General features: G+C 35.3%; 1 protein-coding gene and 1 pseudogene across 5 annotated transcripts in view; one reads left to right on the top strand and one right to left on the bottom strand.

Annotated features, from left to right (window-relative positions):
* Positions 1 to 24,520, bottom strand: part of EXOC2 (exocyst complex component 2) — a 279,312-nt gene that overhangs the window by 8,638 nt on the left and 246,154 nt on the right. For all 5 annotated transcript variants that reach the window (XM_042985868.1, XM_007073170.3, XM_042985869.1 and 2 more), the window contains 2 exons: positions 10,228 to 10,283; positions 8,054 to 8,176 (listed from right to left, as the gene is read on the bottom strand). In XM_042985868.1, the coding sequence (XP_042841802.1) occupies positions 8,054 to 8,176; positions 10,228 to 10,283 (179 nt within the window). The remainder of the gene's footprint in view (positions 1 to 8,053; positions 8,177 to 10,227; positions 10,284 to 24,520) is intronic.
* The window catches only part of LOC102971919, a 40,410-nt pseudogene continuing 30,172 nt past the window's right edge, over positions 14,283 to 24,520 (top strand).

Raw genomic sequence — 24,520 nt, 5'->3', positions numbered from 1 at the left:
GCACCCAATATGGAAGCAACCAAATACATATAACAGTTAATAACAAAATAAAAGAACAATTGATAATGATACAGTAATAGTAGAAGACTTTAACATCTCATTTACATCAAATGGGTAGGTTATCTAAATAGAAAATCAACAAGGAAACCATGGCTTTGAATGATACACTGGACCACATGGATTTACAGATATATTCAGAACATTCTCTCCTAAAACAGCAGAGTACACATTCTTCTCAAGTGCACATGGAAGATTCTCCAGAATAGATCACATATTAGCCCACAAAACAAGCCTCGACAAATTCATAAAGATCAAAGTCATATGATGCATCTTTTCTGATCACAATGGTATGAAACTATAAGTCAACTACAAGAAAAAAATCTGGAAATAACACAAATATATGGTGTTAAATAACATTCTATTAAACAATGAGTCAACCAGGGTCAAAGAAGAAATAATAAAGTACATATAACAAAATTAAAATGAAAACACAACAAGCCAAAACCTGTGGAATACAGAAAAAGCAGTCATTAACAGTGAAGTATACAGGCTTACCTCAGGAAGCAAGAAAAATCTCAAATAGCCTAAATATACCTAAAGGAGCTAGAAAAAGAACAACAAACAAAACTGAAAACTGGCAGAAAATGGGAATAAAGATTAGAGAAGAAATGAATGATATAGAAACTTAAAAAAAAAAAAAAGAACAGATCAATGAAACCAGGAACTGGTCTTTTGGGAAAAAAAAAATCAATAAAATTGATAAACCTCTAGCCAGACTTATCAAAAAAAAAAAAAGACTCAGAAAAAAAATCACAAATGAGTGAGAAGAAATAACAACCAACAACACAGAAGTACAATTATAAGGGAATATTATGAAAAACTCTATGCCAACAAATTGTACAGCCTGGAAGAAATTGTTAAAGCCATCGTGATCAAACAGTATGATACTGGTATAAAAACAGACACACTGATCAATAGAAAAGAATAGAAAACTCTGAAATAAACCCACAACCATATGGTCAATTAATCTTCGACAAAGCAGGAAAGGAAAGAATATCCAATGTGAAAAGAACAGTCTCTTCCACAAATAGTGTTCAGAAAACCGGATAGCAACATGCAAAAGAGTGAAACTGGACCACTTTCTTATACCATACACAAAAATACATTCAAAATGGATTAAAGACCTAAATATGACACCTGAAATCAAAGCATCCTAGAAGAGAACACAGGTTGTAACTTCTTTGACATTGGCCATAGTACATATTTTGTACATACATGTCCTGAGGTAAGGGAAACAGAAGCAAAATAAACTATTGGGACTACAAAATAAAAAGTTTCTGGAGAGAAGGAAACAATCAACAAAACTAAAAGGCAACCTTACGGAGTAGGAGAAGATATTTGCAAAGACATATCTGATAAAGGGTTAGTATCCAAAATATATTAAAAAATTATACAACATCTAAAAAACAAATACTCTAATTAAAAAATGGGCAGAAGACATGAACAGACATTTTTCCAAAGAAAACATAGATATGACCAATAGGCACATGAAAAGATGGTCAATATCACTGATCACTGGGGAAGTGGAAACAAAAACTACAATGGGGTAACACTTCACATCTGTCAGAATGGCTAAAATTAACAACACAAGAAACAACAGGTGTTGGCAAGGATGTGGAGAAAAAGGAACCCTTGTGCACTGTTGGTGGGAATGCTAACTGGTGCAGCCAATGTAGAAAACAGTATGGAGGTTCTTCAAAAAGTTAAAAATAGAACTACCCTATGATCCAGCAATTACACTACTGGGTATTAACTAAAAGAATACAAAAACAGAAATAAAGAGATATGTGCACCCTGTGTTCACTGTGGAATTATTTACAATAGCCAAATTATGGAAGAAGCCCAAATGTCCACTGATCGATGAATGGATTAAAAAGATGTGGTATATATATACAATGGAATATTATTCAGTCATAAAAAAGAATGAAAGCTTGCTATTTGCAATGACATGGATATAGCTAGAGTATTATGCAAAGCAAAATAAATTCAGTTGGAGAAAGACAAATACCATATAATTTTACTCATATGTGGAATTTAAGAAACAAAACAAAGAAGCAAAGGAAAGAGGGAGAGAGAAATAAAAAAAAACAGACTCAAGTATAGAGAACTGATGATTGCCAGTGGGGAGAAGGTGGGCAATGGGTTAAATAGGTGATGGGTATTAAGAAGTGCACATGTCATGATAAGCACTGGGTGATGTATGGAATTGGTGAATCACTATACTGTACACCTGAAACTAATATAACACTGTATTTAACTGGAATTAAAAACTTTTTTGAAAGGTAAAAGCAACAAAAGAAAAATTTATAAATTAAACTTAAAATTAAAAACTTATGTGCGGTGAACTATAGCATCAAGAAAGTAAAAAAACAACCCACATAATGAGATACCCTTGACATACACTAAGATGTCTATAATCAGTAACATAAGGTAGTAACAAGTATTGGTTAGGATGTGGAGAAATTGGAATCTTTAATGCATTGCTGTTAGGAAAGTAAAATGGAACAGCCAGTTTAAAAACAGTCTGGCAGGGGCACCTGGGTGTTTCAGTCAGTTAAGCTTCTGAATCTTGATTTTGGCTCAGGTCATGATTTCATGGTTCGGGAAAACATGTTGGGCTCCGCACTGACAGCAAGGAGACTGCTTAGGATCTCTCTATGGTCCTCCCCTGCTCACGCTCTTCCCCTCTCTCACAAAATAAATTAATAAACGTAAAAAAATAATTTTAAGACACTCAAGCAATTCATCAAAAGATCAAACATAGGGTATCCATATGACCTAGCAATTTCCCTCCTATGTATATACCCAAGAGAAAATAAAACACATAAATATGTTTATGTGAAAAGTAGAAAATAACCCAAATGTCCATCAAATGATGAGCAGATAAAGAAAATGTGGTATATTTATACAATGGAATATTATCCAGTCATCAAAAGAAATGTACTGGTATATGCTGCAATATGTGTGCACCTTGAAAACATTATGCTAAATGAAGGCAGCCAGTTACCAAAAGTCATATTTGTGTGACTCCATTTGTATGAAATTTTTTGAATAGGCAATTCATTGGGATAGAAAATCACGGAGAAAGAAACCAGAATGCTGCTTGTCTGTGGATGGGAAGGGTGGTTGGAAAGACAGTGGAAAGCAGCTGCTAATGGGTTCAAGGTTTCTTCTAGGGTGCAATGTTCTGAAGTTGAGTGTGTTGATGACTGTACAACGCTGTGAACACAATAAAAAAAAATCACTGAACTGTGTGCACTTTTACCTTGTAGACAACACAACACTCATCTACCTTGTGGCAGATGAGTTATATCTGCGTAAAACTTAAAAAAAATTTTTAAAAATGTTTGTTTATTTCTGAAGGAGAGACAGACAGAGCATGAGTGGGGGAGAGGCAGAGAGAGGGAAGGAGACACAGAATCTGAAGCAGGCTCCAGGCTCTGAGCAGTCAGCACAGAGCCCAACGCAGAGCTCGATCTCACGAACGGTGAGATCATGGCCTGAGCTAAAGTCAGACGCTCAACGGACTGAGCCACCCAGGTGCCCCATATCTTGCATAAAACTTTTAAGAAAACAAAACAAAACAAAACATGGTAATCTAAAGCTTAAACTTCTTTGCGATCTTGAAATGACTTTACATGCAGATCACTTGTTTTCAGAGCTCCTGAAGAGGCTCTGAATGACAACCACATTACACACCTTCTACCTTTGACTCAGGCATCCACAGTGTGTATAATGTTCAGGAGACTATTAAAAAGAGATAGCTCTGGGGCACCTGGGTGGCTCAGCTGGTTAAGCATTGGACTTTTGATTTGGTCAAGATCTCAAGATTCGTGAGTTCGGGCCCTGCCTGTGTCAGGCTCTGTACTGACAGTGTGAAGCCTGCTTGGGATTCTGCCTCTTCCTCTCTCTGTTCCTCCCCAACTTGTAAATAAACTGAAAAAAAAAAAAAATTAAAAAAAAAAGTAAAAGAGACAGTCCTTATTCTCCAGGAGTACATAAAACATAAAACAATGGTAAGAGAAATTTTGTAAATAATCAGGATAAATGCTGATTTATATAAGACACAGTATATTCAGTAAAACTTTTTCTGCTTGGAAAGCAGTTGTTTGGTTTCGTTTTTCAGTGCTTTAGAAGCCTAGAAAATAGTTTGTAACTAGAAAGCATGCACATGACAGTTTGTCTCTATTGTTGATACTCTATATATTGAAACAGATCTACAAAGAGAGTATCAAAAAGTAAAAATAAGGTAGAACTTTTAGTTGAATATTGCAGGATTAAATCACTTTAAAACTAATCTTCATGCCCAAATTGTATTCAAAGTGATAGGTGTTTTAAATTAATCTATGAATTATGTGAACTATAAAAGCTGTGGTTATTTATAAAATATACATAGAACTGTACACCAGAAAATGTCATGTTAAAATATCAGCTAAAATTACCAAACTGTCATCCCATTCCTCTTTAAACTGGCTCTCAGGAAGGTTCTGAAGATTGAGGTATGGGCCCTTTATGTAAGTGATTATTACAGGTTAACTTGTAGTCCTTCTGAATTATCTGCTTAATAGAAAAACAGTCTAACACAGGGATTCCCAATGGGAGAGGGGGAAATGGGGGGTTTAGACTCACTTGAATTTTTCCAATATAGAAATGACTGCCTAATTCCTAGGATGTATTAGAATATTAGAAGTTGGAACAGTCATGGTGGTCAGCAGTCTCCTGGACATGTATTTATCAAAAAAGTTCTCTAGCTAAATCTGGTACCTCTTCCTAACCCTTCCCTGCTAGTTTTGAGAGAATTTAGCCAACAGGCCCTTCCCTAGTTAATCTCAACCACCCAGAGGAAAGCACTATCCTGAGACTTTTTCCACCATAGATAGTTTTATCTATTTGAGAATTTCATGTGAATGTACCCCATACAGTATATGAGCTTTTGTGTAAGGTTTCCTTCACTCAGCTGAATGCTCCCGAGATTTATCCAGGTGGTACCAGTAATTCTGTCCTCTTTAATGCTGAATAGCATTTGGTTTTATGAACATATCACAGTTTGCTTATTCTATTGATGAATACCTGGGCTGTTTCCAGCTTTTGGCTATTATGTTTTCAGCTCTCTTGGTTAGTTTTTTTTTTTTTTAAAGCAAGAGGTTTTCTTTTCTATGTACATCTATATATATGTATATAAATGTATACATATGTATAGATATACATATGTATATTTGTTTATTTTCTAAATATAATTTATTGCCAAGTTAGTTAACATACAGTGTATACAGTGTGCTCTTGGTTTCGGGAGTAGATTCCCATGATTCATTGCTTACATACAACACCGTCAGTGCTTATCCCAACAAGTGCCCTCCTCAAAGCCCATCACCCATTTTCTCCTTCTCCTGTGCCCCCCACCACCAACTCTCAGTTTGTTCTCTGTATTTGAGAGTCTCTTATGGTTTGCCTCCCTCCCTCTCTGTTTGTAACTATTTTATCCCCTTCCCTTCCCCCATGGTCTTCTGTTAAGTTTCTAAAATTCCACATACGAGTGAAAACATATGGTATCTGTCTTTCTCTAATTTATTTCAATTACATAATGCCCTCCAGTTCCATCCACATCACTGCAAATGGCAAGATTTCATTCCTTCTCATTGCCAAGTAGTATTCCATTGTATATATAAACCACATCTTCTTTATCCATTCATCAGTTGATGGACATTTGGGCTCTTTCCATAATTTGGCTATTGTTGATAGCGCTGCTATAAAACATTGGGGTACGTGTGCCCCTATGAATCAGCACTCCTGTATCCTCTGGATAAATTCCTAGTAGTGCTATAAGAAAGAGCTTTTCTTGTCACTGTACTATTTTACCGTCCCAACAATTCGTACGATCTCTAATTTCTCTTCAGTCTTGCCAACACTTGCTATTTTTAAGTCTTTAATTTTCTTCATCATGGTGGATATGTAATGGTATATTATTATAGTGTTAATTTTCATTTCTCTGATAACCAATGATGTTGACCATCCTTTCATGTACTGATTAACCATTTCTGACTCTTCTGGAAATTGAATTACATGTATGCTAGACCTTTTGACATTGTCCCAGCGGTCTCTGAAGTTGCATTCATTTTTTTCCAATGATTCTTTTCTCTGTTCTTCAAATTTGGTAATTTCTGTTGATCTACAAATTCACTGACTTTCTCTTTTGTCTATTCTGCTGTTATTCACATCTAGAAGACTTCAAAAAAATCATATTCTGTATTTCTCCATTCCAGAATTTCCATTTAGTTCCTTTTTTAGGGCTTCTATTTTTCTGCTGAGATTTCCTATCTATCTATTCATTATGAGTATGGATAGTCACCTTTACATCACTGAATAGGGCAGCTTTAAAGTCCTTGTCTTCGAATTCCAACAACTGCATTATCTCAAGATTGGTCTCAGTTGATTGTCTTTTCTATTAAGAGTGGGTCACATTTTCCTGTTTTATCTTGTTTGTGCCTTAAGTATATTTGGATTGTTTCCTGGACACCGTCAATAATGTGACTGGAGATTCTGGATTCTTTTTTTTTAATATGAAATTTATTGTCAAATTGGTTACCATACAACACCCAATGTTCATCCCAACAGGTGCCCTCCTCAATGCCCATCACCCACTTTCCCCTCCCTCCCACCCTCCATCAACCCTCAGTTTATTCTCAGTTTTTAAGAGTCTCTTATGGTTTGGCTCCCTCTCTCTCTCCCTCTCTCTCTCTTTTTTTTTTTTTTGAGATTCTGGATTCTATTACATGACCCTGAAGAGGACTGATCTTTGTTTCATTCATTTTAGCAAGCAATTAACTTATCTGGACTCAAAATAAAAACTCTCAGCTCTTGGGCAAGCACTTCAATTCTTACTTCAATTCTTCTAGTCTAACTGGGCTGGTTGGAGTAGAGTTTAATCATGCATGTGTAGTTCAGGGGTCAACCTGTGATTTAGGCAGTGTACATACAAAATTTGTGGTTTTTGTTTTCTGCTCTCTGGGATACCACCCTCACTTTCCTGTAACTGTGGTTGCTCTGAAGCCTATTCTTCAAGCCAGAAAGATAGCAGGTTTTGTGAAGTTTTAGGCATCTGTTGGCCTGTAGGCTAAAATTTGTAAAAAGTGAAAAATTCCCCAAGTACCATTTCTTCTAGAATCACTCACTAATGGTCATTCTATAATATCTTCAGGTTTTTGTTTTTACACCTTTTATTCTTAAACATTATTCAAGATTATATTATCTGTAGGGAATTGGTTGACAGAAACTTCCTCAGCCACTACTGGAAGCAAAACTGCCAGTCCTTTGTATTTTCTTATTTATTTTTATTTTTTTATTTTTTAATATGAAATTTATTGTCAAATTGGTTTCCATACAACACCCAGTGCTCATCCCAACAGGTGCCCTTTAAAAGCGCAATTGCAATGCTCTAAATCACTGCAGTTCATAGGTAGCAGGTAACTCTCCCTATGCATGAACACCTTTGCTATTGTCAATTTGGTTATATGCATACCAAGACGTATTTGGTTTATAGAAGTTATAATTGTTATTATAACTATGTAATTTAAATAACTACAACATAAAACCAATGGATTATGAGTGTGAAGAGACTGTTGTCATTTCTATGAAAACTGCATTGAATGGTTTGAAAAGATTTATTAAAAGTTAAGTTGCTAAAAATTCCTGTGAAACTGGATGTAGTGAAGACAGCTGCAAACTAAAAAAAAAAAGTCACATAACTTTAGAAGGAATCTGCATTCAGAAAATTTCATAAGAGTTGTTAAGATCTTGCTCTACTCTACAGAAACAGAAACTCTAAAATTTGTAGACAATGCATGGGTATGGTATGGCTTATGCAATAGAGAAGATGTAGATCTCCAATTGGTAGATTCACAAACACCTGTCTGTATATAAGAATGATGACTACAAATACATTTTATATGTTTTAAATGAAATAAAAGTTCAACATGGAACTGAATGATTTTGGTACCTGTAATGCTCCATTTTTGCTGAAGGATGAAACACACTGCATCAGTCGACTTAGCTCTTCAGAAACTGCTTCCACCACCTTGGATAGAACTCGAGGTACCAATTCTTTGGAAATAGTGAACACCTGATGGAAGGGTTTAAAGTAAGAGCAAATGATGTGTTATAGGAACATTTCCTGACTTGAATTTGTTAAAAACAAAGAGATGCACAAAACAAAATAACTCACAGGCCTTCTAAGCCATATTTTTAAAGGATCACAATTATGAATGAAAGGAAGATACAGACAGAAGATACAATTGTACTAAGTGATTAATGGCAAAAACTAATCCTCTAAAAATATATAGGCAAATATAATTTTGAAAGGTGTTGTTGATGTTGACAAACTAAAAATAGTTTCAAAGATTTCATCTTCCTCTTGCCCTTTTCACAAAAGGAAATATTATAGAAATTATAGAAATAAAATTATAGAAATTTAGAAATATGAAATTATAAAAATAAAAACACATTGTGTCAGTTTTTTTACCACAATTAAAAGAAAAACATATGGAGTCAGACTCTTCTTAGATCCAAACAAACACCGTATCAACTGGGCACATTACTGCATATTGGACAACAAAGTCCCCAATTTTATTGTTTGCCAAATTTCATATGTATTTCCTTTCATTTGACAAAAAAGATTATTTTTCAACTTTGAATCTTGGTATTTTCAGAATAAGAACTATTATATTTGAAAATGTGGTGAAACATTTTACTATGCTGATTTATAAATTTGTCAAGTTAAGATCATGTGAGAAATAGTAAATAAACATTATGAATGAAATTCTACTTCCAGTTACTGAGATAAATTAGAAGGGGGTTTGAAAAACCTCATACAAATCATGGTTACTTATAGTGGACATTAATAAAGCTGCCTCTTTAGGAATTACTGTCATCACTAAAAGGCATACATATTTTGCAATTCCTCTGACTACCACCTGTTCATCTACCACAGAAATGCTTTCACTGACTGATGATTTAATTTTATACTCTAATTTTATTGGAAGCTAACATAACAAAAAAGCATTTGTATATCTTTGATGATAAAATCATTAAAAATGTATGTGATAAATTCTTGCTGGAGTTAAATCATATATAAAATACTTCCATAGAAGAATGTGTATGTTTTCCTTTACTAAGAAATGAAAACATAACATACTACGTTTCTCTTTCTGCTCTAGCTGTTTCAAACTTAGAGACAAATTCAGGAACAAGATAGCATTCTCTGTTCCCTTTGGTTACTCTTTTGCTTTAGCCTTGATTATCCATGTTTTCCAGTTTATCTTGACAACCTCTGATACTTTTTGATTAAGACAGTGGTATAAACTAAATACACCTACATCAGATGCATGCAGCTTAAAAGGCACTCAAGCAACAGTGGAAATTATCTAATGATAACATCTTTGTGGGCCTTATTTTATCTGGTCACCAATCTGTGTATGAGCCATAACCACTCTGAAAGTACTGGCAAAGCAGTGAGTAATGGATTGTGAAATTATAGAATTGGTAGTCATAGTGGTGATAATGGTGGTAGCTGTGCCTCTTTTGATGTTCCTTAGAAGAGTCCTTCTAAGAAGGACGTTAACAAAGGATGTTAATGTAAAGCTTAAGATGATAATGCTTCAAGTGAGGGCAAGTTTTAGCATGAACCAGAAGCATCAACATCCACATGTACCTAAGTCAGTCACTGATAGGAAACCATGCACTTGCTTCCTAACCTCAGCCTGCCCTTTCAGCCAATCTATCAAGTCTAGTTTTCTGGATTCCCAGCCACTATGTAAGAATACATTGCCACGTGAATAAGACACCAAAGCTTATTTGTATTCTGGTTAAAAAGAGGTTAATGAATTTTGCAAGATAAGGGATTTAACATTCCTTCCAAACCAAGGTGAAAAAACAATCTCTCTTCTCCTTACCTTTTGAACATTAATGGATTTAGTTTTAAACACAGTTTCAGAAAAAAAAAACCTCTCATAGTAAAAGCACATGCGTGTGTGTGCATGTGTTAGAGTTGTTTTTTATTTATACCCAAGATATATTCTGAAGGGAAAAAAGACTACCAGAAAAACCATCAAATTTGCCTCTTTGTGTTGTTTTCCAGTTACCCATATTTCTTAAGAACATCTAATGACAGCTTACCTCTGCGTGCACAGCAATTATATTCACCAATGCTTCTTTTAAATAGTTTCTGACACCTGAAATCAAGAAGAGGGAGGGAAAAAAGGCATTTAATGGAAAAAAGCTACCCACCTCCCTTGACGGCATTACTGTGCACTGTACTACTGCCTTAGAGTTTTCTAAGGAGAAACAGAAAGTAACACTACCACTGTCTACTTCCTTTGAGAACCAAATGGTATAAGGGCTATTTTCGTTCAGGTTAAAAAAAAAGTTAAACATTTTCTTTCATTGTTTCTCTGTAACTGATGGTCAGTCTGCTTCAAAACTGAATTTAAAACTGTCCTTCAGTTTCTTTATATACATGTTTCTTCATTTGTGTGTGTGTGTGTGCGCACTTGCCTACCTGGTACACACATACATTAGCAGATCAAAAAAGAAAAGACAAAAGGAAGATATTTACTAAAGCTTATAGAAGCTACATATCTATTGTAACCTTTTACTTCCAAAGGTAAAAGTTAACTTATGTAGGCTATTTTGATCTTAAAAAATTACTTCTGGGAGAAATGTCTGACAAAAATCACAATCTGATTTTGTAAAGCAAGTTAAAGGTTAGACAAAATACAAGATTTAAGGACAGTAAAGAATTAACAAATACTGCTTCACTCAAAAGTAGGCACTCAATAGCAGGTGTGTGCAAGATTTAATAGTGCAGGAGTCTGAAGTCAGTTTTGTCACCTACAAGCTATGACTTTCGGCAAGAAAACTGGGAGCCCAGGTTTCTCTCCCATTAAAAAGTGTAAGAACAGTACCTATCTTGCAGGCTTGTAGTGAGGATTATAGGAGATAATGCATGTGACTGGTCCAGGTACCCACAGGGCTCATTAAGAACTTTCAATTATCATTATTTTGCAAGAAAAAAAATGTGAAAACAAGAAGCTGCTTTACTTTAATTCCAAAGAAATTATTTTTACTTGGAGTGGACTATTATTTCAGAATGCCTTCTAGAATTAATTGCAAATATTGAGAATTCCTTTTATACCAAAACAGAGAAAATTCTCTATTGTAAAATCATGGATGTTAACAGTAACAATGTTACAGTGTTAAGGAGAGTCTTTTCCCATAATGTCATCTAAGCTACTGATGATTTAGAAAAGTTGAGAATTTAAAAGCCAAGAACTATAACCAACTTTCTGAATTGACAGTTTTAGATTCTAAATGTATAACTAGTTTTTGATTCTGTCATATGCTATAGTTTTAAATAGGCACACTATTTTTCTTTTGAGGAGCCAATTTATATATACTTTGGAATATGGAGAGGTTCACGTATTCTATTTTTCTGGTGGAAAAATTAAGAAATCTGTTGAAGAGTAAACAAATATAATCCAGAAATTAGTTGAAATCAACAATTGCAAGGAAACAAGTCTTATCTGGGAGGTAAGCCAGGAAAATACAAGGAACCTATTATAAGTGAAAGTGAAATAAACTACCTTGTGCTCAAGACCAGAAAAGCTTTCTTCCTCTAAGAGGAAAGGCATACCACAGAGTTGTTCCCCTGGATTGTTTACCTGCTACAGTCAGAGCAACAGGGAGACCTGGGTGTGACATCTGTCTCTGATGACTATGATCACCTCAGTCAGTATGCCTCATCTCGTTCCTTGCTCTCTGGATAGTTCTTTCAAAGTGAGTGGCGGAAAGCAGGGAAGGGCTCTCTGGTTCCTGAGTTCATAATCACTGTGCTCAGGTCAAGAATTTTTAAGTTGCAACCCTGTAAAAGACTAGCTCGTATCTCTCTCTCTCTCTCTCTCTCTCTATTTCTACAGATAGATAGATACAGAGAGATAGACACACACATACATGCCATGTATATAGTTACTAAAAATAGAAGCACAATCTTAGGCCAATGATGATATAAGGAACTTAAGAAATTCAGCAGTTTCAGGACGCCTGGGTGGCTCAGTTGTCTCTGTGTCTTCTGTGTCTCTCCATCTCTTTGCCCCTCCCTCGCTTGCACTTTGTCTCTCTCTCTCTCTCTCTCAAAAATAAATACTAAAAACATTAAAAAAAATTAAAAATAAAAAAGAAATTCAACAGTCTCTGCTCTTGGTGAAAACCAGGATCCTGTCAATGCTACTATATGAACAAATGTCAAGAGGTTGGGTGCTAGAAATGTTCTAGCAATGATGACTAGAAATGTGAGGGCAATTTTTAACTTCTAAAATTCTTCAATGTAAACGTGGGGCCAGAATGCTGACTAAAAAGCAGAAAATTAAACTTAGAATAAAGCAAGCCAGTGTCACATGCTATCAACTCAACTCCCACTCTGACCCTGATAGGAAAAACATTTCCTGGCAAGAACCCATCAGACTGGAGCATTACTAATAAAATACCCTGTAAAAGACATAAATCTAAATTACTCAATATAATTCTAAAGGCAAAGCTGTGAATAATAAGAATAAAATCACAGGACACTTTCCACCATCAGAACTATATTGCTGTTAATAAAAAAAATATGAAAACAAAATCAAGCTTCCTGTTTTAGGTTGACCACAGGTTTCACAAGGATAGTATGCTAAAAGGAACACACAGCCTCAACCGTAACAAATTGAGAAAAAAAAAACAAAAACAAAAACAAGAACCTGTATTTCTTGGAGACTTACTTTTTTTGAATAGAGAAAATGAAATAATACCCCCCCCACACACCACCAAAAAATAAAACAACAACTGCTTCAAGGAATAAGTGGTAATGTTGGGAGGAAAAGGGAGGAAAAAAGTTTCTGTCCCTAGGGATGAACAGAAAGAGAATTCCTGGTCAAACCACATGTCAGGTCAGTAAGGGTTCAAAAAGATAACATTAAATTGAACGCATATGAAAAATACATGCTAACTTAGAGGAGGAGATTTGTGAAATATTATTATAACCTTCCAAAGCAATGTATATGCTGGTGTTAAGAACTTAACAATTTTAAAAATATGAAAATAAATGATTGTCTCTCTCTAAAAAGCTACCCATTGTGTTAAATACAGAGATAAGTATTTTTTTTACTGCATATTGGGCTGAAATTGTTGTTAGTTCTAAGGGAATGGCTAAAAGTTCTCATTCATTCATTTAACATCAATTTGTTGAGATTCTACTTCATGGTGGACTCTGATAGGCACACATCAGATTTAGTGACACATTAGGTCTTTCAAGTAGAATATGTGTATATCCCCAGTATGTGTAAGACCCCAAAGTGCTTAGCTGTTAAGTTTTACCCTAATGTACTAGTATTCATATAGGTGTTTAAGTTGTATGTAGCAAATACATAGTATGAAAGGGTTTTATACTGTAAAACAAAATCTTTGTTTTATACTAATTTGTGAAACATTTACTTGTGATTTCCTTTTTGTCAAGTTCTTGAAAGGGTAAAGAATAGTATTGGGGAGGGGTGGAGGAAGGGCACTGGACCTAGAGACTAGACAGCGTCCGTGTCTAGAGACTGAGGTCTGAAGGTTCACAAACATGAAACAGATAAGATCTCTGTGGTCTTCCTAGTTAAGAATTTCAATTCCTTTCTCTTTATTCCACTCAATAGCCAGTTATCAGCCTAAGGAGAAACAAAACCAGTATCACACCCTACACACTAGCCAACCTAGTACCTACCCTACTCTCTCAGGGGTCTATACTGAGACTTCAGATGTGTTTCTAAAAAACGAAACATAGATTAACCCCTTGGTTTTAACTGCCTTTTGAGTTTTCTGGCTCAGTTGGTTGAGTGTCCAACTTCAGCTTAGGTCATGATCTCAGCCCGTTTAGTGTCCAACTCTTGATTTTGGCTCAGGTCATGATCTCACAGTTCATGAGATCAAGCCCCATGTCAGACTTTATGCTGACAGTGTAGAGTCTGCGTGGGATTCTCTCTCTCCCTCTTTCTCTCTCTTCCTCAAAATAAGTAAATTTTTAAAAAGTGTTGCTCCAATTCTAGCTGTAGGAGGATGTCAATTCTTTCAAAGATCTGTACCAAAAAAAAAAAAAAAAAAAAAAAAGCCTATAACAGTGGCAGGATGCCAGAGGTTGCCTCACTTGCTCATGTGGCACTATGTCAAAGGACCCCATCAAAACACAGGTGACAGAAGGTAGCAATCTTCTTTTGGGTGGCTAGACTGATCGATTTGTTCTTTTCTGACCTCAAAGAGGAAAGTACATGGAGATCATGACAAAAGGAGAGAAATACAATTACTCAGAGTTGAAAGAGAACAGATTTGGGTTTTGGAGAATGTAAAATTGGGTCTTCCCACTAACAGCTGAGCTAACTTCCTTGAATGGAACAGGTTAGATTTATAAAGCAAGAAAGAGGTAGTAAGGATGCCAAGAAAGATCCTAGAGCCATCAGAGAAGAGTTGTACCTAAATTTTGTTATTAAATTGGCTGAGGCCTTGAAGTGGATGGCAGGGTTTAAAGGGACCATGGTCATGGTACCTGGAGACAGGACCAGGATTTTATTTTAGGTTATGGTACTATTTTCAAAAGTTCCATGTCTATGACAAAGGGACCATTTTGTAGTTGATTTTGGTGGTATATGTTTCCTTCCGACTAGACTTTATTCTAATTTTAAGATTATTAACATTAATGGTTGATGATGACTTTTAAGTTCATTGAGGTAACAGAAAGAATACTCAATGTAAAGCCAGAAGACTTGGGATCTATACATAATGATATGACCCTAGACAAAGATCAGTTCACCTTTTAGACAACTGCCTACTTTACAAAATGTAGACATTACAATGTCTGTTTTGCTATCAGAGCTGTTACAAAAATGTGATATATATTTATTTATTCCCTTATTCTTTAAATATTTTTTGTGTATCTATTATGTGCTAGGCACTGACAGGTGATGGTGTACAAAAGAGAGCAAAACAGAAACGGCCCCACCCTAAGAGAACTTATCTCCATGGTAGGGAGCACTTTGTAGATTACAAAACAGTACACATATTTCAGGTAAATTTTTTTTTAACAAAGACATAAATAGTTGGGTAATAGGTATGGTAACTAGAAAAAGTACACCAATTTATTTTTCTGAAACACACAGTGAGAAGATTGGGCATTCTTTTTTTTTTTAAATGTTTATTTTTGAGAGACAGAGCACAAGTGGGGGAGGGGTAGAGAGAGAAGGAGACACAGAATCTGAGGCAGGCTCCAGGCTCTGAGCTGTTAGCACAGAGCCCGATGCGGGGCTCGAACCCATGAACCATGGGATCATGACTTGAGCTGAAGTCGGATGCTTAACCAACTGAGCCACCCAGGTGCCCCTGAAGATTGGACATTCTAACACATCATGACTGTCACCAGGCTACAGCATATCCTAATTGTAGGTAAAGTTCTTTTGAGTGGCACCAGCGATCTCTGAACAGCTTAAGAACAGGACAGAGGCAGACTGCCCAGATACAATACCAAATGTTACTGGGATGTGCTAGAACTGGAGAGATTTGCCTTTGACTATACTCTTGTTTTGCTAGTTTACACAAAGTTCTCTAGAAGTTGGAATTTTGGTGGAACTGTTTTGTCATACTGTGCACTGGTTTGGAAAGAAGGGCTGAATAGAACATACTAGCAATTGTTAGGGAAGACCTCTCATGTCCTCTTGGCGCCAGCTCTCTCTCCTCCCACTGTAACAGCTTTCCACTGATTTATAAGATGACCTGATTAATATCTATCTACCTTGCTAGATTGTTAACTCCACATGCATGGGTATCACCCTTCACTTACCTTGTCTTTGTATCCTTACTACCTACCACAGTGGCTGGCCTGTAACACAAGTTCAGAAATAAAAGAAGGCAAACGCCATGTAGGTCTTGCTCACTAGTAAGCTCCCTTAACCCTCTTAAATAAATTGATAAGTGAATGAATGAGTGAACAAATACATCTGAGAAAAGTTTTAAATAATATATAATTTTGTACTTGAGCCATTCACTAAAAATGTACATGCGTCAGTTTATGTGTAAAGGAGATACTCTGCTAAAGCATGTATCTCTTACTTCTCATAGGGTTAAAGAAAACAAAAAACAGTCCTTTCGAAATAATTTTTCAGGATCCATTTGAAAAATATAGTTTGGATAAATTAAGTATAGCAGCATAGAATGCTGTTAAGTCTAAATACATTAGTTTGACAAATATGCTTTGTTTTTCTGGCTATATACTTAGCAAACAGCTATTTCAAATAATAAACTTAACATTTTTGAATGTTCACTATAGGCTTGATACTCAGAAAGAGCTCAGATATATTAGGACATAATGAACATTTAGTTATGTGTTAGGAAACCAGGGTTTTAGCTTTAGCTTCAACATTAGTGGGCCATAAATGCCACATTTTACTGTACTACAAGGAAATGAGCTGTCCATGTGAATAGTGCACACAGAAAAATAAGGCAAACTGTTTCTTGGAGTTACAAATGCTACATTATTATGATGTAGTAATAAGTATTGTTTTTAAAAAGGTTCCCGTTTAGATAAGCCCCCACAACTTTCCAAGGGACTGAGAACAACTTCTAAGTATTTATAATATGTATCTCCTCTACTCTGTGAATATAAAATTAGAATGTGTCATGCTATTTGACCAAAAAAGTGTCCCCACCCACACAGTATCAATCTAGACTATCAGTTAGCAATTAATCTAGTAGCCCAGTGTGGAAATTCCCCATGGAGAAAACAAAGCTCATCTCTGCTCTGAGCAAGAACCTGTAGGCTTCTTCTCGCAGGGTGAGCTTCCTGTAATTGGGCCTGGACCACATACCATCTTCTTCAACAATGAAGGTCTTGATTTTCATACATGAAAGTGGAAAAGAAGTCTTTTCTTGCTCTATTTGCCATTTTCTTCTTTTAATCAAATAGGGAGGGCACTTGATTTTGGAATGGGCATACTACTAAAAATATTTATTGAGTGCCTATTACTATTACATGGCAGACTCTCTTCCAGGCACTAGAGATATAGTAGTGACCAAAATAAGAGAAATTTCATAAAAAATAAAGCCCCCTCTCCTCACATTCTAATGGGGACACTACCAGAATTAAGAGAACACAACCATCTTGCACACGGGAGAGAGGCTTACATTATCTATAAAACAGCACAAGAAAGCAACTGCACAAAAGAAAATTGTTCAGCAAACACTAAAACCCACACTGGTAAACAGAGGGCTCTGTTTGATGAAATCCTCAGCACCACTGTGAAAAAAACAATTCCCTGACATGTTGGAAGGATCTTAGTGTTGCTTTTGGGCCAATCTCATGAAATAATGCCTAGCAATAACCTAATAATAGATAATGTACAGGTGTGTATAGAATGGCTTGGATTTACATTTTAGCTGGACAATCAGTTAATTAACCGGGGCTTCAGGTATTCTTTCAAGTATGGGAAAATGTTTTATAAATTAAAAAGTGTTACATAAATGGGTTTGACTCCTCTTATAATAGTAATTTGGACAAATCACTAAGCAGACTTCTCTAAAGAATGTCTTTATAAGAACAGAATAGTGAACATTTTGGATTAATCAGGTCTTTCTTCTTGATTTCTTACTTTGAAAAACATTAAATGCTCACTGAAAAGAATTAAAACACAGAAGTATAAGTTTTCATAATAACAAATAAAAGTCCAATAAACTTCTCCATCAGTCTCCTTAGTATGGCATGTAGTCTTCCCAATCTCCTCCCATGAATATAATTTTTTCCTCTAAAAAATGAGATTACACTACACATTCCAAGTAAAACTTGTTTACTTCATTTTGTAACATATCACAAACATTCTTCCATGCCAGTGTATATATATTTACCTTATCATTTTCAAGTGCTGCCTTGTATCCTATATTATGGATGTACCATAATTGATTTATTCTGTTATTTACGATTTATTCATTTTTTATTTATTCATAATTTATTCTATTATATTAGACAATTATATACTACTATAAATAATTCTGCAGTGAACATCAATCCTTATATTCTCATAGAATAATTTATGTATGATATATTCCTAGAAATGAAATTGCTGAGTCAAGGGTTTTCAGTTTTGATCAGTTCTGCCAAACTGTCATTTAAGGCCATAAAAATTATAACCTTGCTTTTTCATACCTTTTTGTTTTCTTAACTTGGATTTTCTAATTACTATAATTAGTAACTATAATATATGCTCCTTCTCAACTATGATAAAGACAAAACTTTCCATTAAAACACTAAAATAAAATTTTAATCAAAACACAAAGGTCAAAGGAAATTTACTAAAATTTACATGAGACTTATGCTCAATCTAACTACATAAAGACTGTCTAAAACAGAGCTGGAGAGAAAGAACAGTGTATAATTACAGAAAACAACTGCTACACTACTTGAACCTATACCAAGAGCGCAAACTTTTCCATGAAGCATTTCCTGTCTTAATTGGACAGACGACTCCTTTAAACACAGACTGATTTCAAGGTACGCTGCCTAATGTTGTTTTGAAACATGATACTCTTCAGTCAGTACTATAAGAAATCAAACTTTGGAAACTCTGGAGATACTACCTACTTTATAAACCACATTTCCTGTTTTTAACCCCTATGCCCTAAGGCAGTTATCAGTCCTAGTCTACAGATAAAAATAGATTGAAAAATACTATAAATATCCCACAATGTACTTTTTTTGGTAAAACTGAAACACTACATGAAAAAACTTTTTTTTTCTGAAATAAATTATTCAATTACACTCTTAAGGCACATTATTGAAATTACTGCCTATTAAAAAAAGGTAACCAGGAACTGTATCAGTATTGACAGACAGAAAGGCCTAAATATTCTACAATAAAATTAGTTTTGCTGGAATAGAGAAAGGGTTTTAAGTTCCAGGTCTTCATGTTTTAGTTTGTTCATTCCTAAGTTGATTTCATTGCCAAAATTGACAGAGTGTCTTTGCCATATAGGGGATTTTAAAAGTGAACACTTGAAGAGAGGATATGCTTCATATGTAGTCTCTGAGTGAATAACCTCAACCTCTACAGTTCTCAATTTTATCAGAATCTTTTTTTGGCTTTAATTAATATGATCTTCTATATTTTATTTTATTTTTAAAGTCTATTTCTTTTGAGAGAGAAAAAGAGAGGGAGGGGCAGAAAGAAGGGGAGAGAGAGGTTCCCAAGAAGGCTCTGTGCTGCCAGTGCAGAGCCCAATGCAGGGCTCAAACTCATGAAAGTGTGAGATCATGACCTGAGCTGAAACCAAGAGTGGGGCACTTAACCAAGTGAGCCACCCAGGTGCCCCATGATCTCCTATCTTTTAAATAAGAAGAGGAAAACTTTGTCTCATGAAAAGAGAAAACATTGCCAGCAGTGAAAATAACAATAAAATTATTTCATGGCTTATGTTTTCCATTTTTAAGAAAATATTTCTATTTATTAATAGTTTAGCATTCATATACATCATAGACAAATGTCTTTCAAGAGTCAAAAATGAGCAAGGGTATCACAACATCTCCCATTCCAAAGTTAAAGTCTGATGGGTAAAACAAATTATGAGTTACACTACCATAAATATTACAGATCACCTCATACATTTAACAGAGAATATCAGTTTCATCATTTGATACATGATATACTGAATTTCAGACCTAAAGGTAGACATTTAATCAATTTAACATCAGTTGATAAAACAAACTCATGTTTCAATTTAGCCTTCTGGCAGAAAATATTTTTTCATTAGAAAGTACTTCAATTAGCAAAGTCAAAGAGACAAGATTCATTTTAACTATGCAAAGGAATGTATTTTGTTTTACACTTAAAACGTTTTATTACATTTGTATATAACATTTCATAAACAAGTCTGTAGTGACTTTAATTTCAAAGTCTCAAGTTGTTGTTTTTTTTTAAATAAAGATGACCTCAATTAAATCACAACTAATAAAATGGTTATGAGAGAAGCCAGGCTGAAGAACATGGCACTAAAGCCTGACTGGTTGGGTTAGAATCCTGCCTTCTCTAGTTAGCTGTGTGGGCCTCTGTGATTCAGTGAATGAACACACAGAAAGTGCTCTACCACTGTCTGGCCCACTGTAGATGGTATGAAAATGCAGAGTGGTACTATCCATGTTATGGAGCAGCTATTGTATCCCTATCAGTGGAATCACCACTGTGGAGCACAGCAAAGAAGTAATAACATAAAGTCCGTATTCTCAACATTTGGTCTTGGCCTGGGTGGCTCAGTGGGTTGAGCATCCGGCATCGGCTCAGGTCCAGGTCATGATCTCACTGTTCACGAGTTCAAGCCCTGTGTCAGGCTCTGTGCTGACCGCTCAGAGCCTGGAGCTCGCTTTGGATCCTGTGTCTCCCTCTCTCTCTGCCCCTCCCCTGCTCGCATTCTGTCTCTCTCTCTCTGTAAACAATAAATGAACATTAAAAAAATTTTTTTAATGAGACATGGTTGATAAAAAAGTTACATTAGTTTCAGGTGTACAACATAGTGATTTAACAACTCTAAATATTATGCTATGCTCATAAGTGTACCTACCACCGATCACCACACAACACTATTACACTACCATTGACTGTATTCCCCATGTTGTATCTTTCAACGGTGACTTATTCATGCCAAAACTGGAAGCCTACACCTCCCACTCCCCTTTGCTCACTTTGTCCATCCTCCTATTCCTTAACCTTTTGGTAAATAATAGTTTTTCCTCTTTATGGGTCTGTTTCTGTTTTTTTGTTGGTTTTTAGATTCCCCATAAAAGCAAAATTGTATGGTATTTGTCTTTCTGTGTCTGACTAATTTTACTTAGCATAATATCTTCTAGGTCCATCCGTATTGTCACCTCACACCAGCCACAACAACTAGTATCAAAAAGACAAGAAATAACAAGTGTTTGTAAGGATGTAGAGAAAAGGGAACCCTTGTGCACTGTTAGTGGGAATGTAAATTCGTGCAGCCACTGTGCAAAACAGTTATGGAGGGTCCTCAAAAAACTAAAAATAGAAATACCATATGATCTAGTAATTCCACTACTGGGTATTTACTCAAAGAAAGCAAAAACACTAATATAAAAAGATATATGCATCCCTATGTTTACTGTAACATTATATACAGTGCCAACATATGGAGGTAACCTAAATATCCATAGATAAATAAATGGATAAGGAAGATGTGGTGGAATATTAGCCTTAAGTGAAACATTAGCCTTAAAAAGAATGAAATCTTGCCATTTGTAATAAAATCTTTTAAATCTTTCAATAAGTATCTTTTAAGCCTAACTGTGACAATTAAAACTACTAAGCAATTGGTTGTTAAATGTTTGAAATGATGAAATTGAAGAAGCAGTATAGCAAGGTAGAAAGGGCTTTGATGGTAGCATCTGACTTTGACAAGCTGTTTACCTACATTAGCCTACATTTGCATTATCTATAACGCTGGATATAAAGTTTATTGTAAGGACTATCAACTACAAAGGCACGGGAACTCAATAGTAGCAAGAAGGAGCAGGAAAGGTAGTAACAACAACTCATTTTATTGCTAGGATTTTGTTTCTCTGACTCTGCAACAAAATTTCTTTCCAATATCTGAATTCTAAGTTATTTTTTCTCTTGAGGTTATTATTAACAATTACGCAGTTGCTCTTCCATCTTCAAAATCAATGCTTCCTTTTATTACTCTACCAAATTTATTGCGAAGGGAAGATTCTGGTACAGTTTTATCCAAAAACAAAAGTAACCTCTTTATTCTTCCTGATATTTTTATCTTTCATTATAGTAACATTTATAATTCTATCATACATTGAAATGATCCAGTATAAGTCACTGTTTTTCACAGAAAAAGGAAAACTGAATACACATACTGTCCTTTTAGCAAGCCGCCACTTGTTTCTTCAGCTGGAGTAGGACTATGAGACCAAACCTATGAGCCCTCATTCAGGGAAAGTGGCAGCTCTCCCTCTTCATACCTTGTTAGGGGTACCTCGGACAGAGAAAGGCACAAAGTGCTTTTGTAATCCAATTATTTACAAAATATTAGGATGGGCAAAATTATATAGTATTGTTATCTCTCTGGTCTCCTATACCCTATATACTTCTCCAATAAGAATGATAAAGTTAGAATTTAGAGACAGAAGAACAGGGCTGAGGTCCTAAGTCTAGTATCTTGAACAAGTCTGATTCCTTTTCTGATTCTTCAAATTTTAAAAATCAGCCAAATGGGGAACATAAAATCTTACTCCAATGAGGTTGTTGGAAGGATAAAATGTGATAATGTATGTAAAAATAACAGTTAAACTGTAAATTATTTTTATTTAAAAATGGACCAAAATGCAGTATCTTAACAAATTCATCAAGTTTTCAATATGACCCAAAGCAAAATGATGTTTGGTATTTCATTTTCAATGCTACAAGCTTAAAAATGACAAAAATGGGGCAACCTACATGTTTCCATTTGTACAATTATGACTTACTGTGTTACCAGGTCCTCTCTCATGCTCTTTCTAAAGCAGTGTACACAAAAGGTGTCACCTACATTTGTACAGGCATCTGAAAACACAAATGCTACCTGTTTGAAATGTTTTCTTATCAGGAAAAAATGTTAAGACTTAGTATAATTCTCATATTGGGAAACCATTCATTTACTAAAATACTCATTTGTTCAAACATATGTTAAGAATCCACTATGTAAAGGGACTTCCTATGGTGGGGACCCCAGTGGGACTAAGGCATGGTACCTGCCATCAAGAGGCATAGTCTTCAAACTTACTGATTATCCAAGTTATAAGTAAAATAAATTTGAACCCTCTTGATATAAGATTATAATGTGTGATACATAACATCTGATATATAAAACTATGTGCCACTATGTTAATAAATAATTATATTGTTTAAAACAAATACATAAATGTATAAAACATAATTTATACATATAGATGTATATTATATATTCCATGCATTAAAAATAAGAAAAACAGAAAAGGAGAATGTAAAAAGGAAATAAAAATTATTTTATTAGTTTAAATATGCTAGGTTATGTTAAAGTTGAAAAAAAAACCAACCAATATCATCTTAACACAATAGCAAATGCATGTCCTCATGAGACATGTCCAATGGGGGCCAGGGGTCTTGGCTTATGAGGCTTCACCTTAATATAAGTTTTCTAAGTTTGACATTTAGCAGAACAAAAAATGTTTTTAAATTGAAATAACAGTGATTTGAAGGTCTGAATGTTCATTTTGTTTAGATACTTGGATTTAGTGACTTTCATAGCTGAAAATGTCCTACACAAAATATTACACAAAGATATGTATTTGAAAAAGGTAAGCAATTGGCTGTACTTACTAAATGATGATACTCTGTTTTTCAAGATTTTTAAATTTTCAGTTTTTCCCTCTTTTAAAATTAAGTATAACTTACAGAGGGCTGTCACAGTGGATCCATTTGGCTGAGAGTGTCTGAGGATCTGTGGACAGTTTACTGAGCCCATTAATGCCCCTGCCCAGACTCATGTTGCTGTCATATCATGCTACCTGTGCACACCCCTCCCTCCCAACGCCATCTCTGTTTGTAAGGAATGTGGCCCACAATATCAGACTGAAGGTTTACAATGGGAATTTGGTCATTATGGTCCTATAGTTCATATGTATGCTCCACTTGATTTTTATACCTGCTATCCAAGAGGATTTGTTTATGTTCAACCAAGGATGTGTGACACTGAAGATGCTTTTCGTAATTTGGATAGAAAATGTATTTATGGATGCCAAAATGAAATACAGTTTGCACAGAGGGATCAGAAGACTCCAAATTAAATGAAAACCAAGGAAGGGAGGAATGTGTACAGTTCTTCACACTACGACGATTATGACAGATACAATATAGATGCTCTAGGAGAAGTTATGAAAGATCAAGAAACTGGTAGTTTGATTACAACTATAGAAGTATTTATAGCCTTTGAAACAGACCAGCTGGAAGACCAAAGTGTAGCAGAAGCCATTCTGACAATCATAAAATTCAAACGCTGCCATCGATCTTTTCAAGATCAAATCCAGTTCAAGATCACAGTCCAAGTCTCAGCTCAAGAAAGAAATGAAGGCTATCCTGAACAGAGGCAGCCAAGCGTTGCCCTCCCAGGGTAAGGAAAGGGCATCTTCCCTTACCCACCCTCCCCAAGCCCACCAGCATGGTCAGACTTCAGAGGGAAACACAGCGCCACCTAGTGGAGGCCAGAGTTGCTTACACCAAGTCCCACTCATCTGCACTTTGGAGCCGCATTTCCACTGAAACAAGGCCCCCTGATAATCAGCACAGCAGGCCCCTCCCAGAGAAGACCAGGACAAATCCCTTCCACCTGT

This window comes from Panthera tigris, chromosome B2 (genome assembly GCF_018350195.1).
Source record: "Panthera tigris isolate Pti1 chromosome B2, P.tigris_Pti1_mat1.1, whole genome shotgun sequence".
Lineage (NCBI taxonomy): Eukaryota > Metazoa > Chordata > Mammalia > Carnivora > Felidae > Panthera > Panthera tigris.
The sequence above is the reverse complement of the archived record's forward strand: the minus strand, read 5'-3'. Positions and strand labels throughout refer to the sequence as shown.